The following is a 19,466-nucleotide window of genomic DNA, read 5'->3' on the forward strand; positions in this document are numbered from 1 at the left end:
TTTAAAACCATGTTAAAGAAAAACAGTAGTAGAGTCTACCTACTCCTTGTACTTGGGAGGCATCAGTTGCAAGCCTTGTAGAAAGTGCACCAGTACTGTTTTTATGATCATCAAACCAGCTGATGTCCTACGGTACAAAATACACCTTTAAATTAGTTCGAAATTAAAGCCAGCAAAGAAAATCAGATGAAATCTCTCAGACCTTCAATGCTGAGGAAAACCCCACATTTAACTTGGGTCCAGGCATTTAGGGGCACCCTCCCATGCAGCATAGAGCCCTTGTCCCTGCTCTGAGCACACACCCTTGGAGTCTATTAGGATCCAAGCCCTGAGGCTGCTGCATCGTGACAGAGACAGCACCACTGTCGGGGGCTGGGCAGGGCTTCTCCAGACTGTAGCTGTGCTCCCTGCCAGTTCCACCTGAGGCTGTGGGTACATGTGGGCATCCATCACCCACTCCCCACAGCTAGGGACTAGAAACATTCCCTCCCTGCTATGAGGTGTCCCTCATAGAGGATGGGGGTGCTGTGCTGGATGTGGCTCTTTTTTATACATAATAGGCATAAGAAAATCAGCCTTGGTTTTTCACCAGGTTTTTGTTTTGTTTTAAACAAAAATTAAGAGTGTATCTTAGATATGATTTTAATTATAAGCTACTCACCTGCAGTCTTTTAGTTTCAAATAAAATAATTTTCCCTACATAGCAACAGTTTAAAAGATACTAGATTTGCTAAATTATGATATCTGCTATGTGCCATTTTACAAATAGGAATGTAATCAATTCCTGTCAATTGGATGAATAATGTTCTGGCCCTCTCTTAAGCCTTTTCTATAAAAATAGAGAATTCGTGTTTGCACATGTCCCCACATTCTGCACTAGAGGGCAGAAAATGCGTTTTATAGTCCCAGCTACCAGCATTCTGTCTGGGACATAGTAGGGAACAATTATGTGCATTAACAAGTGAATTAGTGTGAAAAGAGAGCTTAACAAAGACAGAAACAAAACTCAGTTACCACCATTTGGGAAAACCTATAGTTAGTATGGTTGCTTGTGGTACATGAATACTACCAACCACCTTTTCCTATGTTTAAAGGTCTTCTGGAGTCTCAAATGACTCACTGGGGCCTGCATAGAATCTAGAGAAGAGATACAGGTCCTTGAAATGCCAGTACCCACGTGGATATAGTCACAAAATAAGCCAAAATGCTACCTAAAGGAAGTCTACTCCCGTGAGAACTCTGAGAGGTCTTTGGATATTGAAGGACCAGAACGAGTTGGAGGGCTCGGACCTGTTCTTGTATGAACACCCTGGGGTGAGGGCATGGGAAACCACAGGAACTACAGCACACCAACAAGAACAGGGAGAGGCACACACCTACCTGTCTTAGCATTGCTTTAAAAGCCATTGACCGAAGTCTTGTGGTGAGGATCTCGCCAGCTTTCCCAAATGTGAAGCCCTAGTTGAAAAAAAAACTCTTGTCCTTTTTGATCACCACTGGTGTTCTGACACAGTGAGTATATTCACACTGATGTTGCATTACTTATGTATTAATCAACTATTCAAATAACAAAAGTCTGTGACCAAATACTAATTAAAAGACCCTGTTTAAAATTCACATACTACAAAATCATTAGTATAGAATCAAAACATAAGACCAAAACCTTAAAAGTGCCCAGTTCTGGCTTCTGAACCATTCTAGATAGGTTTCCTTTTCAAAACTTTCAGTGACAACATCCCAGTGAGAACAATACTGTATTTAATTACAACTTTCAGTGTGTTCCTGATACTTAAAACAGTCAAAATAGAAGTTAACAAAATTCTGTGCAGGAAGATATTTTGGTTCATGTAACGTGGCAGGAGGGAGGAAGTGTGTAGTAAGAAGCTCCAAGTGAGTTGGCTGGTTCTCTGCCACAGCTTCACTTGCTCTCAGATTGGAGAACAGTTAGGCCACTCTTCCTCCCCAATTTCCCTCTTTCTAATTTTATCATGTTCAAACTGGAGAGTAGCCCAGATGTCCACAGCTGGGTTTTCTTCTGGGGCGCCTGGGATGAATGGGAGGACACACCAGAAGTGTTTACTAAACCAGAAAGATGTATGATCAGTGCCCAGGGTGAGTCCAGGACTAGACTGGCCCGGTCTTCTACTTCCTTTGCCGGCAGGTCGTTCAAAGCCAATGTGGGTACCATAGTTCTCTCCATCAGCCCTCTGTTCATGCAGACTCCAAAATATATTTATGTAACTAGCTCCATTCTCAAACATTCTGGGACTTGGGGTTGGATGGGAAGATTGAGTTGCTACTAGCAAGGCAATGATTTCTAAATAAAAAAGCTTGGCTTACTTTTACCATTGGTTCAGTAATGGTAACAGAGAAGCCTGCTGGGCCTGACTAGGAAAAATTTTGCTGACTTAATAAATTGTATTAGAAATGCCTGTGCAGTGCTCACTGAGATAGACAAAAGATACTCGGTAAAAATCTAGGTAGAAAAGTACAATCTGAGCAAGGTTTGCTAGTTCATTTTGGCCAGCTCAGTGGCCATCAGCACATGAAAACCTCCACCAGGAGGGGCCACGAATGTGACCTACACCTAAGAGCCAGGCTCCTTCCTGTGCCACCTGCCAGCCTCATAGAGGACGTGTCAGGCTGCTAAAGGGCAGGCAGAGAGCCAGAGCAGGCTTTTCAGCCACCTGCCCAGGCCACACCAATAAATCACACCCAAGGCAGATGAATGAATTAAATAAATAAATAAGTACAAAATAATGTATGTTCTTTCAAAGAGTTTTTCAATTAAGGGGGAACAAATCAGAGAAGTTACTTGATATTGTGTTAAGAGTTAACAACAAAAAAGAGTATACTACTGCACTGATGCTTTTCCAGTTTACCACTAGTTGAGTTTAACTGGTTCTAATTGCTCCTGTGAACTCCAATCTATTTTCTTGGTAATTAATGTTTGCTGAGGGCAAACCTATAACATGATGTAATTTAGCACACAGAGAAGTTACAATTCCTTTTGTTCTGGATTCTGCCCTCTCGAAAGGCCCTGTGCCAATTGTTTCTGCAAGTCATTTCAGTCTAAGATTTAAAAACTCCATCAGGTCTTGGTTAATTGATAATTAATCAATCTATATTAAAAAGAGTTAAATCTAATTAATAGATAATTAATTTATATTCTCTAATTGAATCTAGACTCGAGAAGACCAAATCATCGGTACCCACCTGAAGGAAGAAAGTAAAAAAGGAAGTAATTCCTAGACCTAAAAACAGCAATGAGATCATGTTGCACTTCTGCTGCTTCACTTCATCATCCCTCAGTCCGAAAATCTACAAAAGAACATTTCGAATACCCGCTTAGATTCTAGGGTCCTTGTTTATTCCTCCCCTTAGTGGTGGCTTGAGCATCATGTTTTAAAAACTAGGTTTTGAAATACGTGGTTTATTTTATTGTGATAAAATTACTTCACATAAAATTTATTGTTTCAACCATTTTTAATTATACAAGTCAGCTGCGTTAAGTACATTCACAGTGTTGTGCAACCTTTACCACTATCTGTCTCCAGAACTTTTCACCATCTCAAATGGGAACTCGTTGAACAGCAACTCGCCATCACCCCCTCTCTAGCCCCATCGGTACCACTATCCTATTTCTGTTTCTGTGACTTTGAGGAATATGTGGTTTTTAACATGAGTTGAAACTGTGCACATGGATTGTCTGTGGTTGTACATTTTGGTGTTTGTTTCCTCTACACTCACTGTTCCCTCAACTTGAACTCCTCCCTGCCCTGGGCCCAGGTCTCTACCCTTCACTCTGCAGGGCCTCTGCCCAGGGAGGCATCTCTTGACCAAGCTACATGAAACAGCACCCCCATCTCCAGTCCCTCCATTGCCAGATCCTGCTTTTAAAACACTCATTATGCCTTGACACATTATATATTTTATTTTGTTTTGTGTGTTATGTATCCATCCCAATAGAAAGTAAACTGAGAACAGGAATTGTTTTATTTTATTTCCTGCTATATCTCCAGGGTTTGGAGCAGTGTTTTGCACATAGGAGATACCCAAAAATATAGATATAGTCCACATAGCTCTTGAATTGCAAGAGAGCCAAGAATTGCTTTATTTTTTAAATTTAAAAACATTTGAAGGATCTTTTTAAATTTATTTATTTTTATGTCACAAGCATAATAAATTCTTAACATGATGGAAAAGAATTCATCTTTAACAAAAAAGTCTCTCCAAATAATGTTAAAGGTTGACTAAGTTTATACAATACAAATACCGGGTTTTATGGAACCTTAGATATTTCTGACAATGTCCTATAAATATCCCCCAATGAAATTAACAGTTGGATAACATGAATTTTCTTTTTTCAGTCTTGGACCCTCCCCACTCCAAGCCTTGGAAAGATTGCTAAAATAATGATGAAGTGGCTATTGCTTTTTGAATATTTACTATGAGGCGGACACTCTTAAATGCTTTCCATACAGTTATCTATATAATCTCTTTTGATCCACAGTCATCCTATGCAGTGAGATTATTTTATAGACGAAGAAACTGAGGTACAGTTTGCCTAAGTCTGCATAGCTTTTAAGTGATGAGGCCGCTCTGTGCCCAGATCCTGGCCTCTTAAATGCATGACTTGAACTCTTCCCTCCTCCACCCCATCCCAGCCTTCCTGTGAGACTTGCATCTCCTCTCCACAAATAGGATGGAGATCACTGCCTGATACCAGTTTCATCCAAATGAACAGCTCATTAGAATGCCTCCATTAATACCATAACTTTGAATGTTCAAAGTCTATTTATTCTTCTACTTCACCGTTTTCCTCAAAAGAAAATTTAAAACATTGGCTTAGTTTAATTTGAGGCTACTTTACTCCCAAATGGACCCAGTGGTGAGGCTGTCATGAGGACTGATTTAATAATGAAGTGAATTAATGCAAGCTGTTAAATGATGTTTTCAAACTTACCGCTATCATCTCTGAGAATATGACTGAAAATGCTGGCTGAAGCGCCCCGTTGGCAATGGCACATACTGTTCCCACCACAAAGTAGGGCCACTCTGTTTTATTCAGTTTCAAGACCTTCAGAAAAGATACTGGTGGCACATTTTCATCCTAGAATATATCAGGATAGACTGGTGATAACACGACAGCAGTTCCAGAGTTTGTTTACATAGAAAAGAAGCCCATCTCAAAGGCATCTCCCTAAAGAAACTTGCAAACTAGGTGCAGAGAATGGCCGGTGTACAGCAAACTTCATGCTAGAGAGTAGGACAGTATATTGTAAAATGTCAACAATGTTCACTGATTACACAGTATAAACTGAGTATGAGTTGTTCACCCAAGAAGCATTCTTTATGGTGTGATCAGTCCAGTTCTATTCCAGCCTCAGCAGAGTGAGGGGACGCAAGATCTGGTCACAAAATCCACTAGAATATAAGTCTCAACTCAGGGATGATGTTGGGGTCAAAGGAGGCAATACCCATGAATAGATGGGTAAGTGTCCTTACAATGTAGGACACCATTATGAATCTGAGAACATTGGCCTAGTCTCCTCACCCCAAGAACCCTGCTTGGTGCTGCCTTTTCTGTGACATGTTCAACTCACAAAATCAAATTAATTATGCCCCTTTTCTCTTACCACTGTTCCTTGTACAGACTTATCTTGTAGCTTAGCTTGTTTTTTTTTTTTTCTATTGTTTATTTATGTGTCTCCTTTTCTAATGCGTGAGCTTTTTAAAAGGTGAGGGCTACGTCTTCATATCCCTAGAAAACAGTCCAATGCCTAGCACATCTCAGATTCTCGGGAAATGTTGAACTCAATGTCTGGTCAGGCATGAAAGAATTAGGTTACATAAAGGAGAATATCCTGACGATAGAGCTAGTTTAACATTAAACTGCCTACAAAAGCTGCCTAAGAAATCTCATAGCCATATGGTCATTTAAATAGGTCGTTTTTGTGTCTCGGTAAAAGAGAACATAGGAGTAGGTTATATTCAGCCCTCTTTTTTCAAACCACCAATTTTCTCTGTATTTTGATGTAATTTTTCTCTTCCCAGTTAACAATGTCTTTAGGTCCTGGTCTACAGCCTGATAAATGAGCCTTTTTGTCAGGTTGCTGTTCACCACACACAAATGGGTTTTCCCAGGTCCCTCTCTCTAATCAGACTTAATTTCTCCCTCCCCTTAACACATTGTTTATCCTACTGTGATGGTACTTAAGACAGCCTTAATTGATTGTGGCATTTTCTGCTTCTGCCTCTGCCTCTTCTCTCTGGTTTTATCCAAGAGAAGTGCTCATCTGAAATACCAGACTAATGATTTAGCAGCATAATTCTCAAGATAAATAAGGAATTGAAAAGCGGATACTTTCATAGCCAAAAAAGGAGGAAAGTGTTTATCTTCTTGTGGTAATTCAGCTCCACAATAGTACAATTGTTGTTCTTTCTATAAATATGTCAAGATAAAAACCTCTAAGAGAGCCCTTATAATTTCTGCAGTAAATAATATTGTGGACAGAGCAAACCAGATTAGATGAATTCTCAGTAGGATTAGTTTCTTCAGGCTAACACAAAAGTAAAAATAAACCCAGCCTTTATTAAAAAGTAACATCAAAACAAATTAAGACCATTTCTTGAAATAAGAAAATATCTAGGAATGGATTCCTCTCTATTATAAAAGTTTCTATTAACTTGAATTACTATCTCAAGTCTTCAGGTGAGAAATGTTAAAGAATGCACAATTTCCCTATTTCTGGCCATTCTCTCCTCCTTTTTTTAGTAAGAGAAATCCAATATAATTCAGAGGTGCAATACATACAGCAAAAAGTTTCATTTTCTACCTTCCCCTGTAGCTACGTATGGCCATCTAATTGAGTTATTGACAATCACATGTATGTAAAAGTATGGTGTGGGGATTCAAGAAACTCTCTCTGTTTCTTTTGTTTGTTTACATGTCTCCTTTTCTAATGTGTGAGCTTTTTGGGAGGTTGCATATATTGATATTTTTAATGATGTCAGGCAAAAAATGGTGAAGACTACATCTTCATATCTTAGAAACTAGTCCAATGTCCAGCACATATCAGATTCTCAGCAAATGTTGAACTCAATGTCTGGTCAGGCATAGAAGATTTAGGTCGCATAATGGAGACCTTGGGACATGAACGTGATGACCAGAGCTTCAGGAGTCATTTTATATCATTGAAGATGGAAGCCACATGCCAAGATAGTGAGGATAAAGGTGACAGAAGCCCACATCCTTGGTAACTGCAGAGCTACCATTTTAGCCCTGGGTTTCTCACCACTAAGATTTTTTCATGTGAAAGAGAAATAAAAACTTTTAGTTTCTTAAACTGGTGTTATTCTGGGTTTCCTAGCATAGGCAATCAAATGTAATCCTACCTAATAGAATATGCCAATATGAGGGTATCTTACTTTAGACTAGCCTTATAGTCATACCTCGTTTCATTGCACTTTGCTTTATTGTGCTTCACAGATGTTGTATTTTTCACAAATTGAAGGCAAGGCCTCTATCCTAAAAGGATTACAACTCACTTTATTGCAGTGATGTGGAGCTAAATCTTCAATATCTCAGAAGTATGTCTGTGTTTATCTCTGGATCTCAAAGATGAACGGAATATCTAATTTTAATTTTAAACATCTAACACAAAGACTAAGTTTTTGGATTTTTTTTTCCATTGGAAATCCATTTTAATTGGAATTGATTTCAATTCATTGTCAAATATATTTAAAATTTGAAATTTCTTTTTTTTAAAGAAGAGTATGGCTCACAATGGGAATCACCTATGCCGGCAACATACTTGTAAGGCTAAGAATTTCAACAGTAAAACTAAACATTAAAAGATTTAATCTATGTGAACAACTTACAAGTTCGTTGGTTTCCACATCATGGCCATTCTGATACCTTTGTGAATTCCTAAGGCTTTTATGAGTAGAATTCCTAAATGGGTGAGATTTCCAGCCATTTGGGGCCATACCCGTGGCAGCCTTTTCATCATTTAGTCCAACTTCAGATTCTTCCGACTGGATCTGGTTTCCTGATGTCTGAAAGAAGAAAATGTTAAAGCCAATGTGTGTGTGTGTGTGTGTGTGTGTGTGTGTGTGTGTGTGTGTGTGGTGTGTGTGTGTGTGTGTGTTTCCAGATCCGTCTAACTTCCAAGCTTAGAACCATAAAACTATTTTCAATATTACTTGTGTCAAGACTTTTAGATTCCATAAGACCATCTTAATCAAGATTAGTTGAAAAACTGTAAAGAAGTGTTAAATTCAATTTGAATAATATAAAAATGAGAGTATAAAAGTGTTTTCTAAAACTAAAAGGCAATTATTTCATCATCTAGCAGGTATGTAGGAATTTCCTCAATATGTAAGAATCCAGGGAACAAGGCATGACCACCAGGAAAGGGAGGAAGAATAAGGAGAAACATTACCAAGGGCTCACTTTTGAAGCTACAAATAAGAAAAATCTAGTCACTCCCTGATAGGAGGCAATTAAACTGATTTCCTTGATTGGCTGAGTGCAATCATCATCTTTCTTCCTCATCGTCCTTCTCAGAACCACACCTCAACCTGCAGGCTCGGCCTCAATGCCAACTTTGGAATCAATTTTCTTTTTAAAGGAGAGGAAAGGGGGAATTTAAGGACCTCTAGCTAGCTTAATGCCAGGCAAGAGAACATCAAGCCAACCTCAGTAGAGTCTAATTTTGAGTCTGGTTCCGTTTGCTCTTCCATGTCCAAGTACACATCTTAATGGGTTGTCCAGGACCTCAGTCCTTGTAGTACTGTCTTGTTCTTGCTCTCTCCTTCAGATCATGTCACCCAACCCAATCCTATGTTTAGTGCCTTACTGTACCTATAGCGACCTATCTTGATCTCTGCATATTATCCGATCCTAGCTTTTCATCTATTCTTTCAACACCTCACAGAATGTTGCCTGTGCACCTTGAACCACACTACAAGGCTATGTTCTGTTTGGTGGACTTCCTTACTTGCATATGACTGAAACTGTTTTATATCATATCCCAACCAAACCCAACCTAAAGACTGAGTCTTGTAACTGATCCCTGAAAACTCACTTCCATCCATTCCCACACTGCTACCAGATTTATTTTCCTAAAGGGCAGCTCTGCTCAAATCATACCCCAGCTCAAAAATATTCCACAGCTTTCCATCACATGCTCAAGCCTGGCTCCCCAAAAATTTAGTTCATGGCAATTCAAACTGGACCATCTCTCACGAATGCCTCCCCTTATATTTCCTCTTTTTGTAATCTCATCCATCTTATCAAGGAGTCCATCTCAATGGATAGTTCTTTCATTAAGCCTATTCTTATTTTAGTCTCCTCCTATGATCAAATGAACATTCCCTCTCCTCTTCCTCTCCCTCCCTCTATCTCCCTCTCATAATATTTTTTTCTGTGCCTTACCAAAGCCCTCTCTTAGTGGGTGCTGAGGTAATTGGGCTCCAAAGCCAAGACAGCCCTTTTCACCAGGTGATATAAAGTATATTTAAAACCAATAGCCCTCAATTTTTACACCTGAATATACTTCAGATGGCTCAAATATTTAATTGTAAAAAGTAAAACAGTAAGTGTTGAAAGAAAATATGGGTGAATATCCTTCCTAAGAATGACCCCAAATCCTGAAGATATGGAAGAAAAAAATTATAATCTAATCGAATACAATTTTAGAACATTTTTATGGCAGCCAAACCATCAACAAAGTAAAATTAAAAGAACAAAGTAGGAAAAAATATTTCCAATACATGCAAGAGAAGAGCATACTTCTTTTTATGCAAGGAGTTCTTATAAATCAATAAAAATATTATAAATAATCCAACATCCAAAAAACCTAATACAGGAAAAAATTCTTTTTCAGAGGGAAAAATACAAATGGCCAATGATATGTGAAAACATGCTCAATCTCATGAATAATTAAGAAAATATGGAGATACTATTTTGCTCTTTTAGGCTAGCAAAGATGAAAAGTAAATACCAAATTGCTGCCAGCAGAAGTTTGGGTTATGAGGGACTTTCAAATTTCTAAGATATTCATATTTAAATTTTTTTAAATGCTTTGCTTTTAAAAAATAATAATTCATTACATTTATAATTTGAAAAAAATTAAGGCACAATTAAAAGAAACAACTAAGAGCCAACAGTATACCTATAGCAGTGATCATTTCTGTTTAGAAGCAAAAACAAGACAAGGTTGTATTAATACTAGTTTGGTCTCTGTAGTTTGAAAAAAAGGAAGCAGCATTAGCTTGAGCATTTGTAAACAACCAAGATTGCTATGGCCCTTTCCTTCATCTTGCCAAAAACACCAACAAGTACAAGTTAAGGAAAACCCCAAACCAGAAGTGAGAAAGGTGTGGGTATCAAAGTGGAGAGGTTCAAAGGGCATAAGAATCATAGACTACCAGAGCTGGTAGAAACATCAGTGGTCAGTGCAATCTCTGCTCATTTAACAAGTGAGGACACCAAAACCCAATGACTTGCCCAAAGCCATTGCTTAACTGGTGGCAGGCCTTTTCTGTTACACTAGGTCACTTGTTCAGTCTTAATCATATAATTTTTCCTGGGGAAAAAAGCTTAGGAAATACGATATAGAAAGGCGAGAGCTGTCCTTTTACCCCTTGGCAGTCCCCCAGCCTAAGTCCCAAGGGGAATAGAAGGTCATTTATTTTTTCAGGGGCACAGAAATAGGCTAGCTAGAGGCGAAAGTGGTTACCTCATTTGAAGACCCAATATATCATCACAGGCAAAACCACAGATATATATATATATATATATATATATATATATATATATATATAGATAGATAGATATAGATATAAATAGATATAGATATATAGTGTAACTAGTGAAATGATAGAGATCATGTGATGGCTAGGTCATATAAAAGCAATTAGCAAAAACACTGTAATGAATCATCTCCTGCTAGAGAACATTCTCTGGAAAGTTGAAGCAATTATAAAACTTTCTATCATTTCATTTGATATTTTCACTTTGGGGACTTTTCAAATTTTAATAACAATCATTTCTCATGCATCTATATTTGTTCGGGTGCTTTTAAAAAATGAAACGGTCTTATTAAGACATAATTCTCATACCATAAAATTCACCCTTTTAAAGTATATGTTTTTGTTTGTTTTTAGTATATTCAGGTGCTTGTTTTTTAATCTTATAACATGGTAGGTTATAAAAAATTGTGGAAATTGAGGCTCAGAGGAGTTATTTGTCAGAAAATGAAGCAAATTTTTGACAACTTTTTTTTTTTTTACCTATGTGTGCTCCAAAAGCACACATATTTACAGTAGAGAAATACTGATAACAAACTAAGTATCTGACTTTAAAGAAATGACTAACCAATTTATTACACATTAATTTAATGGACTTCTGAGAATCTATTAAGATGATAATTTTAAATGATGTATATCTAAAATATTAAGGAAAAAGAACAAAAAAGTATGTGTATACTAGTAACAGTTATATATTAAAGCAAATATATATTTTTATAAATATAAGAATCATGTTTATAAAGATAAAATGTATTCAGTGTATTTGTTTCGAAAAGTTGCTCAAGCAAATAAGCACAATAAAATGTCTTATTCAATAAGACAAACCAATTATTACCAATATCACCTGTTTTAGTAACTAGAGTGAATAATTGTTTATTTGTTTTTTTTTTTTTAAGAAAAACAAACTATGGGCATACCTTGTTTCATCACACTTTACTTTATTGTGCTTCATAGATGGCACAATTTTTACAAATTGAAGGAAAGACCCTCCACCAGCAAAAAAGATTATGACTTGTTTTATTGGGATACTTGTTTTATTGTGGTCTAGAATTGAACTCACAATATCTCTGAGGTGTGCTTATATTCATTTCCTATAGTCATCAATCTTGCTATTGGTTTTATTAGGATCATCACGTGAAGCATTTTAAAATCACATAGAATGTCTCCCAACTACTAGAGATCCTGGCGTTGCCCTCTTCCCCCTACCACTGCCCCAATCCACCCTAATCCTATGGTGGAAAGGACTTGTTTGAACACGTTCCCCGGACAATTAAGAATCTCTGTCCTAAGTAATAAGTTTAAAATGTTTTTGACATTTTCCTCCCCACTTGCCTTCCTCTCAGGGTTCTTTCACTAATTCTGAATTAAAGTCCCAAATGTATATTTTTAGGCATCTTCCTGAATATTTCTTATTCCTCAGTATGACATTAGCTGCATGATATTAATATGTAAAGAATACTACACTACGGAGCAAACAGCAGAAACAATTCCTGGGAAACAGATACCCACCTGCATGTTGACAAGCTTGAAGTACAGCCCTTCCTTCTTCATCAGTTCGCTGTGGCTTCCTTGCTCCACAATGACACCATCCTCAAACCCAGCGATGACATCTGCATTTCTGATTGTAGACAATCGGTGTGCGATCACAATGGTGGTCCTGCCTTCTCTGGCCTAAAGGGGCAAAGGACAAACGTGGGGTAGCGAGTTTACAGTGTCGATGCACTGCCGATTAACACACACACACAATTAAGCACTTGGATGGGAGTGTTTGTAGTTGATGAGACAGTAGCCAATCCTCCCCATGTGATTACAGCACAAAAGCATCATTCAGCTATGGAAGGTTAAAGCAAGACGAGCTCCGGACCAGACAGGAGGCCAATCCCTTCAATATGAGGATGAATAACTCTGGAAGCTTAAGTAATGTCAGTCTTTACTAGAGAAACACAAGAAAAGTTTTGACCCTTCTCAAGTGTTTTCATACTAGTTCTGAGTTATATGCCATACTAGTGACTTTAGCAGAAACATGTTAGGGGAGTTGTTGCTACATACAACACTTCAGTAGGTTTCTTTTGAAGTGCCTGATTATACCTGTAATTCTAATAGATGATATGAAAGCAATTTAGGAAAAAAGGAATCTTGGGATCTGGATGGTTCAAAATGTGCTTCAAAGACCATCCAAATAACAATCTCTGGAGTGGAGCCAGTAACTCTGATTTTTAATAAGTGCCCCAGGTGATTTTTCTATGCATGCTAAAATCTACAAATTACCCCTCTACATAGTTCAGTGAACTCATATATTGGCTTCGTAGGTTCGTGAATAGGCATTTAAACACTGGAAAATGCTCATCGAATTATTCATGTTATGTCATTAATAATGGTTACTCTTCTTGATAGTCATTAGCCTTATTAGGCTAATAGCTTCTTAAGACTATTCCTACTTTGAGGCAATAAAACCTCATTGTTAGGATAGTTATTAGAGTAAAGCCTAATTCACCTAAGTCGTTAAACATATAAATTAAAAACAAGAGGCTAGATTCGAAATCAGCAAAAAGTGGGTACAATTCAAATGTTCATCAGTTGATTGAAGGATAAACGAAATGTGTAAATACAATGGAATATTATTGCACCATAAAAATGAATTCTGATGCATATTTCAGCATGGATGACCTTAATAATATCATGCTAAGTGAAAAAAAGCCAATCACAAAAGACTACACATTATATGATTCGATTTATGTGAAATGTCCAGTATAGGCAAACTCATAGAGCCAGAAAGGAGATTGGTGGTTGCCAAGGACTAGGGTGAGTGTGGAATGAGGAGTGACTGCTAATGGGTACAAGGTTTGGAATGATAACAATATTCTGCAATTAGTGACAATGGTTGCAGAATCTTGTGAATATACTAAAAACCAATGAACTATACATTTTAAGGAGTTGAACTTTATGGAATATGAATTATAGCTCAATTTTTCAAAAAAGAGCAGCCATGAAAATTCTGAAAAAGAAGTTAATGTGAGGAGGAACATCTCCACCAGATATTAAAACAAAAAGCTATAGCACTTAAAATAGTAAAATCCAAAGGAAGCTATCATATGAGTAGGCAGTTTAGTCAACAGAATGAAATAGAGTCCAGAAATAGATATAAAACATTTAAGAATTAGTATATGATAAATATGACATTATCTGTCAATAGGGAAATGATGGATTATAAATAAATGGTATTGTGCCAATTGTGTAGCCACCTGCAAAAAAATAATGTACTCTCACTACTTCAGTCCCTACTCTAAAATAACTAGATGAATCAACTGTGTTTAAATAAATATAAAAGAGTTAAATCATAAAAAGAGAGACAAGATCACAGCTCTACTGGACAACATTTAAGACTATTCTTTAATTTTTAGTATAGAGGATCCAAAGAAGTATTCACAAATATCTACTGATGTGGAAGTTGCATGGCTTGGTCCATGCATGATAAAGCATATGGGAAATAATTTGATCAATATAATTATATTCCTGATACTAATAGTGATGAGTAAATTGCTAACTATATTATCATTATAATAATAGGTTGATGCTATATCAATACAAACAAAGAAAACCCAGAGGAATTGGAATTAGAGGCATGCAGGTGAAACAAAGTATATTTGTGAATTTAAAAGTTAGCAACTGTCACCCATGACCAAGAAATTTTGGCTAGAGTAGAGATTTGACATAAAGAAATTCATTTTCATATCTCTCAGACACCCCAACAATGACAAGACATTGACAAATAGCCTAGATTCAAGGATGTCAATTATTAAGAAATTTGGATCTTGTACTAGTTTTGGATATGCAGGGATGAAAGGCAGGCCCAAACAAAGGGAGTATTTACCAATTAGCTTTTCTGGAACTTCTGGGGGAAAAAAACATAAAATGAAAGCTTGTGGAGTCATTTCATAAAATCGCCATGAAGGCTAACTTTTAGTTCTTTTCCTACCCCTCCTGTATGGTAACATTATGAGTAGGAGAATGCATATAGGTATAAAATTTTGTGGTTATTGATTTTCTTTTTAAAATATCTTTCAGATCTTATATTGAAAAACCTATTATTTATTTTTATAAGTAGTTGTTATCTATTGAATCAAATGCTGGTATGGTCATTAAATTTTTTTTAATGTAAACATGTATTATCTCAATGAGGTGGACTATGGTAATATTTATTTAGGCTCCACTATGTAAAAGGCACTGTACTGAATGTTATAGAGATACAAATATAAACCATTTATTAATTTTGCTTCTTAGGGGGCATTTATTCTTTCCAAGAGAGAGAAGGCATATGTAAGTACCACATGCTAAGCGATTGCGCCACTGGAGCTCCGAGAGAAGGCATATAAATAAATGGCTATCTACAATAAATTGAGGCCACACAAAAGGTACTGATAAATGTATAAAAGATCCACAAGAGGAATATATTATTCTTCCATGATAGGTAATCATGGACAGATAACAATAGATATAATACTGTTATGTCTTTATGCTCTTCTGAGGAAAGATAATAAATTAAAAAACAACTTTCCATTTTTAAAAGAAAGTTGATTTTGAACTTAGAATGACTGGCCAGTTGACTGACTACAATCCTTTTAGACAGTACACTAACAAAGAATTTCCCTTTCAAAGATGGTTATTATCTGCAAAATGTATCAGTTTAGCCTGCAAATTATGGCATCAACTGAGTAGATTACAAACTATTCACAGTAACTATGGGAGATTAAACATGGCCACAAACACTTTGCAGCTACTTTATTCACAGAAGGAGCCTATTTGTCCACCTCCTCAAATCTGGGCAGGGCTTTTGACTTGTTTTGACCATAGAAGAGTGTGAAGGAATTGATGTTTGTGTAGTTTCTGGAGCCTACGCTTCATGAGGCCTTACGGTTTATGTGTTTGCTATCTTTGAATGTTACCTTGAAACCACAGTGAAAGGAAGCTTGTCTAGTCTGTTAGAGGATGAGAAGCCTCATGGAGAACCCAGCTCGTTCAGGTAACAGCCATCACCAACTGCCAGAGTGAGGTCATCTTAAATGTTCCAGCCCAGCTAACCCGGAGCTAAAAGTACCTCTCTGAGCGAGACCAGGTGAAACCAACAGAGGAACCACACCAGCCAAGTTCTGGCTTAAAGAAATTGATATGGAAATTGGTAATTAGATTGGGATGCCTCTGTAACAAAAACCTAAAACATAAGACATTGGCTTTAGGATTGAGATGTGAGTCAGTGGCTGAAGGGAGGTGATGATATTGTTAGTGGAAACTGGGAGAAAAGTAAGGAAATTGCTATTGGGAGGCTAGAAAGAGGGTGACCTGTGTTATGCAACCTTGGAATAACTGGAAAAATTTTTTCCTGCAGTAACTTGGCAGAAAGACATTTTATCTAATGAACTTGTACATTAAGTTAAGGAGATTCCAGATAGCTCTAAATAGAATGTTGGAAATACCAATTGGATTCCAATGGCTGTATGTGATAAGGTATGGTATGAGAAGATCTAAAGAAGAAGCTATTTGTTTTTCAAGGTGAATTTAGAGGCAACAAAGAAGATCAGTACTTGGTGGGTTGGAAAATGAAGTCTTAGTCATCCAGTGAAATGAGGCCAAAGATCAAATCAGGATGTGAGTACAAGATTTTTTTGGTTAAAATCTCTGAAAGAGTTAAGGCAGATTCTAGTATACATGCTCAGCTATATAAAAGGGCTTCTAAGATTCTTAAGTAAGGGTTTTCTCATGGCAGTTTCACATGCAGCCCAAAATAGAGGCTTGTCTTAAAAAAAAATAATGGGTGTAGCTTTGGAGACTTGAATAAACCACAGTCAGACTCCAAGCAAACACAGTCTTTAAGAGAGCCCATCAGCTTTGACTAAAAGAGATTGAGAAGAAAAAGAAAAAAATTAAAAAAGAGAGAGATTGAGAAAATTCAAAATGTAAAGTGGCCTTTGTGTCCCAAATTCCTATGGGCACAAAGCACGCTGAGAAAGCTAGTCAGCTGCAGGTGCAAGCCATTTCTTTTGTAAAAGGAAAGACCTCTCAGAAGGCAGATCCAAGAGCCCAGAGGATGGAGCCCAGAATTAAGAAGCACAATGGACTAGAGAACCCACTATTAGGGGGAAAAATTGGGCCTCAATCAGGGAACATTACCTTTTCCTGGAGCAGTGGGTAATTGGCAACATGTATTTGACTGCATTTCAGAATTGCTATGGACCAGTAACTGCTGTGTGCTTCCCATTCTTCTCTTCTTTGAACAAGAGTGTCTATTACCATTATCCTGTCCCTGCATCACCATTATGTGCTGGGTGTTTGTGTGGAAGATAACTTCTCTCTTTAGTTCATAGTCTCTGGATCAAAATGAGCTTAACATGAAGAAGAACCTCATCTATATCTGGACCACATACAGATCTTCAAAAATGGGACTTAGATCTTGATGTCATAATTGTGAGCCTGAGTCAAAATGTATGAAACTCTTGAGGGTCATGGGAAGAGATGAATTTATTTTGCATGTGGGAGAAATGTAAACAATTGTGGCAGACCGTGTGCTGTGGAAGATTAAATATGGTCACAGATACTTAACAGCTCACTCATCAAGAGGTGGAATTTATTTCCTCTTTCCTTCTATCTGGGCTAGCCTTGTGACTTGTTGTGACCAACAGAATGTGGTAAAAGTGACATTGTATAAATTCTGGAGTCTAAGCCTCTAGGTTTCTTATAGCTCCTGCCTCTGGGTACACTGGACTAAGACTTCCGTATAAAGAAACCAGGTTAGCCTATTACATAAGTATGAGCATGAGAAGCCACATGAGATGCCCAGCCAACAACCAGTATGTGAATGAGACCATCTTGGGCCATTCTAGCTAAATCAATCCTCCAGGTAAATGTCGCTACATGCTCAGGTGAAACTAGTAGCAGATCTACCCAGCCAAGCTACAGAATTATTGTTTTACATCTGAATTTGGGACAGTTTGTTATGCAGCAACAGGTAACTGATTCGGCAGTCAATTAAGTCAATAATAATCATGGTAATGGTAAACAACATAATAATAATAGCTAACAATATCAAGTGTTTCCCATGTGCAAGGCATGTACTAATAACTTACATGCAATATCTCATTTAATCTTTTCAATATCCTATAATGTTATGTTTCCCTCTCTCCCCAATTACTTCTGCAGTACTCAGGCTTAGAGGGGCTAGTTAATATGCCCAAGGTCAAACAGCTAGAAAGGGAGAGAGCCAGGCCTCCAACCTCAGCTGGTCTAGCACCAAAGCCTATGCTGTTAACCATGACCTCAAGCTTCTAATGACTTTTCTTGGGGATTCTAAAAAATTATGAGTGATTTATCAGCTATTTTTAAAGCCAATACACAAAAGATTGTCGACTGATTGCTGGGCCATAGTTCTACAGAACACAAATTGCTAAAACTGAGTGGTGTAATTTGTACAAATAAGAATTAAAATTTCCAAGGCCACATGCAGGATCCATATCACGAAAAACAATATCTCTAATAATTCTGTTCTTTTAGCACAATAAGGGCTAATATATCGAATATTTATATCCTAGAAAGTATTGGGCCCTGGGCCCTAGGGTTGAATGCGACTTTTTGCCCCCATAACTAGCTCTCTTATCCTACTGACTTTACACTAAAAAGTCTATGTTGACACATGAGTACCCATTTATAAGTTTTAAGTTAAAACTAATTGTTTAATTTATAAAATTTTTATGATTTATTGCTTTAAGTCATTTCTAATTAACCAACCAAATACCGGTCTCTTATATTTTATATATGTGGTTACTTAATATTGAGACTTTACATACATGAAAACAATTTAATTAAGTACAAGAAATTTTGAGAAATAATTATTATCTCATTAATCATCATAAAATGATTTAAGATAAGCCAAAATAGCAATCTGATAAACCAAGAAGCATTGATTAAATATAGTTTACAGCACACAAAGCCGTTGTAATTATTTAGGATTCAGGTATAAATTTTCCTGAGAAAATAAGATTTATACAGCTTGTCTCTAAAATTGCAACAGGTAGTTTGGATAGAACCTGTTAAGTAATTTGCATATTTTATTACTAAACTTTCTCAAATCAAATATATTTTATATTTATCTGTTTGAAATCCATTTATATGGTATCATTTGACTCAAGTTTTTATACTGTGTTATTACAGATGACATCATCGCTAACTGCAGAAATGTCCCAAGATAAGGTACTTCTTGTGAAGCTTCAGCTTGAAGAGATAATGAGAGATTTAGAAACACTTGACCCAGGTACATGAGCTCGGCACCCTTAAAAAGTGTTGCTTATGTATATGTTTAGACAAACACACAAGTTTAAACTTCATTTCCAAAAAGGCATCCATTCACCTTCGTGAATAGATAAAAATGATGTTACTGTCTACAAAATAAGGCAAGTATTTTAACTGTTTTTCAGTTGGACCAGTATTTAAGTAATTAGATTTTTTAAAAAATATTTGTACACAACTATTTTGGATCAAAGTAATAGCCTGTGTGCAAGAAAAAATCAAAGATAAGTGGCTCATTGCACAGGCTTGGATTTGAGCTCTCTTTACCTTAGTCAAAGCAAACCAGTTAATGGGTCATCCACCTCTCTGCAATA

At 36.9% G+C, this 19,466-nt stretch overlaps 1 protein-coding gene across 5 annotated transcripts in view; it reads right to left on the reverse strand.

Moving 5' to 3' along the window:
* ABCB4 (ATP binding cassette subfamily B member 4) overlaps positions 1-19,466 on the reverse strand; it is a 71,162-nt gene that overhangs the window by 24,747 nt on the left and 26,949 nt on the right. For all 5 annotated transcript variants that reach the window (XM_016148012.2, XM_016148011.2, XM_016148013.2 and 2 more), the window contains 6 exons: positions 12,328-12,489; positions 7,885-8,061; positions 4,967-5,113; positions 3,217-3,321; positions 1,381-1,458; positions 44-127 (listed from right to left, as the gene is read on the reverse strand). In XM_016148012.2, coding sequence (XP_016003498.2) covers positions 44-127; positions 1,381-1,458; positions 3,217-3,321; positions 4,967-5,113; positions 7,885-8,061; positions 12,328-12,489 — 753 coding nt within the window. The remainder of the gene's footprint in view (positions 1-43; positions 128-1,380; positions 1,459-3,216; positions 3,322-4,966; positions 5,114-7,884; positions 8,062-12,327; positions 12,490-19,466) is intronic.

This window comes from Rousettus aegyptiacus, unplaced genomic scaffold (genome assembly GCF_014176215.1).
Source record: "Rousettus aegyptiacus isolate mRouAeg1 unplaced genomic scaffold, mRouAeg1.p scaffold_m13_p_13, whole genome shotgun sequence".
NCBI classification, from domain to species: Eukaryota; Metazoa; Chordata; class Mammalia; order Chiroptera; family Pteropodidae; genus Rousettus; species Rousettus aegyptiacus.